This window comes from Arvicola amphibius, chromosome 8 (genome assembly GCF_903992535.2).
Source record: "Arvicola amphibius chromosome 8, mArvAmp1.2, whole genome shotgun sequence".
NCBI lineage: Eukaryota > Metazoa > Chordata > Mammalia > Rodentia > Cricetidae > Arvicola > Arvicola amphibius.
Window position 1 is genome coordinate 111,123,850 of NC_052054.1, and position 6,000 is coordinate 111,129,849.

General features: G+C 38.4%; 1 protein-coding gene across 5 annotated transcripts in view; it reads left to right on the forward strand.

The window, feature by feature from the left end:
• Dock10 (dedicator of cytokinesis 10) overlaps nt 1–6,000 on the forward strand; it is a 253,512-nt gene that overhangs the window by 118,225 nt on the left and 129,287 nt on the right. For all 5 annotated transcript variants that reach the window (XM_038339212.1, XM_038339210.1, XM_038339211.1 and 2 more), the window contains exon 3: nt 1,176–1,265. In XM_038339212.1, coding sequence (XP_038195140.1) covers nt 1,176–1,265 — 90 coding nt within the window. The remainder of the gene's footprint in view (nt 1–1,175; nt 1,266–6,000) is intronic.

Genomic DNA, 6,000 nt, shown 5'->3' on the forward strand with positions numbered 1-6,000 from the left:
CTGCATACGTACACTCAGGAAAAATTCAACAGACAGCCAGTTAAGCACCCTACTGAACACTGAGGTTATGGCAGTGACAATACATGGGACTTGCATCAGGTGTGAAGGGGAAATTTGAAGAAAATGCTAAGTCTGAAATCAGGATGTAAGGGATGATGGACGCAATGCTGCTGTGGCTGACGCATGGCTACAAAACCATGAGTTTAGAAGACAAAAACTCCAAGACCCCCCCCGTACTCACTTCTCCTAAACTAACAGTGGCTTTTGAGATTTTGGGTTGGTTTAAACCCAGCCCAGGAGCATGCCTTTCATCAGGACCAGTTTATACAAACGGTAGTTTGTATCTCAGAAACTATGAGGAATCTACTGAGGGAATGTGTGACCTAAAATCTCCTCCGTGGTTGGTACCATGGTACTGCCAGCCATTTCACCACATCACCATGAAAGTGGACAGACTGAAGGCAGCTGGTGGCCATGATGCAATCGTATTGGAAAAATTATAAGCCAAAACCTGGAGACACATCAAACAAAAACAACCTTTGAAATTCTATTCAAAGGCTTCATGAGGGATTTTACATATCAGCTTATGCGTATCCGTTTAATAGAACACTGTTTGTATAAATAGCTATTTGTTTAAATTTGTGATTTTTTTTACTTATTTCAACAGAAAATAACATTTAAAACATGACCTTTTTTCTTCAATGTGCAAGTTTATTTTTGCTTTCTTCCCCTTACTTAGCTATGTTTGTAAACACACACGCACACACACACACACACACACACTTTCTAAAAGGGGATAGGTTTACATGTTACTATTTACAATAGGATCTTGTAAGTTCTTAAAATTCATTCCAAATTTATTTTAACATGAACAGTAACAAAAGGTTCTAATAGAAGCAAGTTACAAACACAGATGTTCAAATTTTTTTCCTCTCAGTAATAAAACGGATTGTAAAACTCTGAGCTACACAGATGAAGCAGTAACTATGGGAATGCCAGTAGGCGCGCGTTTAGGGCTATTTGGCTCTTTCTTCTTTTAAAGGGATTAAAAACATAAGGGTTGGGGAAGCTTCTCCACCCAGATCGATGACAATCAGCCCTCGTGTTTTGGGGATAGTGGTCCACTCCACGCATTCAAGATGGAAGGCTTAATTTCTTCTCCTGGTTCCCTCCAGACAGCCACGGTTTCTTGGGATATCCGAACACTGTATTCAACAGTACCCGAAGAGGCAGAGAACAAAGCAGAAAGCTTGCTGGTGAAAGAGGTAAGCGTGGTGCTCTCATTTATTTCTCTCTAAAGCGTTTGCTCCCACCCATACCCACCACCTCAACACACGTTTCTGCTCCTGTTCTCCCGCGTGCTCATCTGCAATAGAGAATGTCACAGATTGTCTGTCTCAGACACCAGTCTCAGTGTCCGTTTCAGCCTTTGTCACCTCTGGGCGGCCTTCCATCTTTCTGTAGCCATTTTTGATTATATGACAGCTGCTCTGTTTTAGGTCTTTTGTTTGTTCTTTTCTTTAAGCTTTCACACTGAGAAGTATTTGACTCTTTTTAGTAGAAAGATCTACCTTTGCTTTGCTTATTCATGCTGCAATTGAAAATGAAGCAGGCTGTATTCCATGAAAATCTTGGGTTGTAGAGTATCTGCTTTCAGAAATACAGTTATTTCTGCTGGGAGCTATGAAAAGCGCTGATGATAAATCTCTGGACAGCTCAAGGGACTGATTTAAAAATCTGTTGACAACATATACTTGAATTCAGTTGATGAAACAACGTTTTTATCTTCTAACCAGACATCAGGCCAGCTCACAGCAGCTAAGAAGCAGAACTTTACTGGATGAACCAGCCCCTCCTTTACACACAGCAGAGGGTTAAAGTGCAGTCCAGCTAAGATTATTTGGTAGAGGAAGGGTCTAAATGTCCTCTGTACTCTAAAAAAGTGTTTAGAATTCAGATGAAACTTCTATGATGCTTAATTACAGGTCACTGAGTAAAAACTGCAGGTTCTTTATAAGATCCCGAATTTGATTGCTAGATTTAGTTCCTGATACCTTTTGGGTTTTTTTTTTTAATAGAGGAAGGTAGAATCTTTAAAGCACATTTACTTTTGTTACTGTTAATTGCTGATGTATTTACCATCTTTTAAGCTATTGATTTTAATATGAATGACTCTATGGTAATTTTATGTTCAGGTTTGTAGTTATATCATTTGCAGATTATTAGATTTTTCTTCTTTTCAAATAAGCTTATTATGTCCTTAATTTTTGTCTCATTGTATTACCAATATCCCTAAAATAATGTTGGATAATAATACTAATACTAAATGTGCTGTTTTGCTGTCTGACTTATTTTTGTTTTAGGGGGAAGCCATTATTATCTTTTCTATTTTATAAACTACTGGCTTTTATATTGGTTTCTGGTATTGTATAATTGTTTTTAAAGAAATATCTTCCTTAGACCCTTTGAAGTGTTTTTAAGTGGCTTCACCAGAGAATCTAATCAGTCTATTGTTATTCAGCTTCTCTGATATAATTCAGCACTGAGGTAGAATTCATAAATTTTTTGCATGCTTATTTGCATTTCTGATATGAAAGTTCATATTTTTGTTCATATTGTGTTATTACCCTAATAAGCTTTTGCTCCCTTACCACTGTTTTATTATGAGATTTATTACATCTATAGCCATAAGTAAATTTGTATCTTATGCATGAGCAAATTTGTATCAATAGACACGAATAAAATTTACTTCTGGCTTTCACTTCATTTTACTGGCATTATAGAAAAATCTAGCCTTAAAAAATAAATTGGGGATACAGTTGTAGTGTATATGGTAGTTAAAAGATTGACTAGACACTACTAAAATATCTGGGGAACAAAAGCATAATTTTATAAGGATGTAATGAATGTAGAGTAGAAACCCCACATGACTTCCAAAACCCTGATGCCATGTAACTACATGGATGCCACTGAATGGCCTTGAATTCTTTGTACAAAGAAAACTGTGTCCCAATAGCAGCGACAGGAAAAAGCCGTGTTGAGTGAGCTGGGTCTGCTTGGTGAGGGTAAAACCAGTGAGGTCAGCTTTAGAGAGGGCCTCGCACACGTGCTAGCCGAAGAATGTTACACGTTACCTACAAGTTTCACTATGCCAACAGCTCCCCAAGAATCCCCAGTTCCCACCTGGGCCTGAAATTGCACTCAGTGCGCTGATATCCGCAGAGTTCCTAGAGTACTAAATAAAATACCATATGGTAATCTGCTAGTGTTTTAGCTCAGTGAGCTAGTGATACTTACCTCTACAGCCACTGCTGTGAGGAACGGAACCCGAGCTAACTGCAAAGTTGATCATCTTGCTCTTTGGTGGAGCAATCAGGGTTGAAATTTGTTAGACAAATGAAGCAAGTTTTCATCAACTAGGAAACAAATATTCCAAATTTAAAAAAAAAAATGGATACACCATACTTTTTCCATGTTACTCAGCAAACAAACAAGGGGAACCAAACAGTGCCTGGGGCTGATGATTGATGAGCAAATGCCCCCAGAGGCCCTAGCAACAAAGACTTTATTGTCCATTTTGGGAGATTATTTTGAAAGTTCTCTTTCCCTTATTACATAAGAAAGAAATTCTACATGAAGGTAAATTTAAAATAAAAAAAAAAAAAAACCAAGTCACAAAAGTGTGGGAAAACGTTTCCAAATGGAAATGAAAAGTGACAGATTCCACTCTGTAAAAAGCATACATTTCTGCATGACAAATGGTATCCTAACGTAAAACAAGGCAAAGCCGTCACCTAAACTCTATATAGCTCCTCTGATAGATGCACAATGCATATCCGTTCCTAGCAGTCAAAATTCAACAAAAGCTTTAAAGATTCTTTTTAGTTTATATGTATGCATGTGTGCCCATGTGAGCCGCTGTGTACCATGAACATGCAGGTGCCCGTGGAGACAGAGCCCCAGGAACTGGAGTTATGTACAGTCGCCAAGTGACTGAAATGGGTGCTGGGAAGCAAACGTGGGCCCTCTGCAGAAGCACTTAGTGCGCTTGGCTACTGGGCCATCCAATACTCAGAATTCTACAGATCTTAATATGAAAAAGGCAACTCAGGGGGAAACATGCAAAAGATATAGGTAGGCAAATGCAGTTATCTAAGAGGTATATGCTAGAGGTCATGGAAATACAAATAGAAGCAAAATTTATATGTAATATCTGAAGGACAAAAAAATTAAATAAAATAATTTTATCATGGCGATAGTATAGGGGAAAATGTCATTACAACAGTATTCAAAGTATATCTATAGCTTTTGAAATGTAAACCACAAGTAACTTTAAAGTGTCATGTATAAATATGTATGCATATAAAAACAAGCTTAAATATATGCCTGTATAATTATAAGCATGTATATTGCTGATTGTTAAAATTTAAAATATCAATGGGAACTCTATTTAAAACATTTTCTTAGCACATGTATGTGTGTGTTGTAATAATACACAGCCAATGAAATATATACATTTAAGAGCCAGGCATTGTAGTATATGCCATTAACCCCAGTACCCAAGAAGCTGAGGCTAGCCTAGTCTACAAAGCAGATAGCCAAGGTTACATAGAGAAAGCCCATCTTGAAAACCAAAAAGGAAAATTATAGAAAATTTATATGTATGTGTATGTGTATATACACACATAAGTACATGAATAAATATGCATTCAAAATATTAGGCCTTGTAGGGCAAAGATATGTGTGTGTGTGTGTGTGTGTATATCTCATAATTCTGTGTTCTTATAGTATTAAAAGCAAATTTTCAAAAAGTAAAATTTAAAACTATTTTGTAAGTAATTGGAATTTATTTGTGAATGCTGCCAGAACTGGAACCCAAGTCTGTGGCCAATGAACCCAAATCCCACAACCAATTCAAAACCTCCACCACCAACCTCTCGTATCATCAAGTCTACAAGTGTAACGGTGTTGCCTGGAAGCCAGGTCTGTCCAGCTCAGGAGAACGCCAAGAGTGTGGGGCTCCTCGTGATCAGTGGTTCCTTGTGTTTCCAGAGCCCTTGAACCACCACTTCCAATGTCAGTCGCTCTTATAGTTCTCTAAGGTCACCTTTCTCTGCCAACAGGCTGACCGCAAAATCTGCCTTTCTCTTGTTACTTTTCCTGTAGAGGAATTCCTTACCTTTCCGTTTGTTTCACTTTAATTATTAACCTTTCGGCCGTTTGCAGACGCCTCTCTCTTGTACACCCAGCTTCCCCTTTCTTCAAAGAGAAGAATTCCTTCAAAGAAGGGGAAAACTTGGGAGAAATAATTTTATTTTCATTAACATTTTCTCCATCATCGTCTGCAAGAAGGTCCTGAATTTGGTTTAAAGGATGGAGATGAAGCAGAACTTGGGCTTGACAGTCTGGGAAGCTGGAACATGTTACTTTCAAGTGTCCCCCATTAGCATCGGAACATCAGTAGCCAGGCCTGCCTGTGGGTGGCAGATCAAAATGAAAACTCCGAGAGAGCTGCTTTAAGATGTAGAAATGCCCCCAGAGAAATATGCTGGCAAAAAGGCTTGACTTCAGATCATAATAGCAGCCAATCATTATTGCCTATTTGCTTTGTGTCAGATAGGCATCTAAATCATTCACTTATAATAATTATAAACAAACGCTAGAGCCAAGCAGCATCTTTTAAGGATGAGGAAACCACATCATAGAAAAATGAAGAAACTCGAGCAGGTAGTTTCATGCAGATAGGAATATATTCAGTATCTGGCCCCAGGCCCCAGAGCCCAAGCCCCTGGACTTTTTTTAATATTTATTTTTTTATTATGTATCCAATATTCTGTCTGCGTATATGCCTGCAGGCTAGAAGTGGGCACCAGACCTCATTACAGATGGTTGTGAGCCACCATATGGTTGCTGGGAATTGAACTCAGGACCTTTGGAATAGTAGGCAATGCTCTTAACCACTGAGCCATCTCTCCAGCCCACCCCTGGACTTTTGATTGG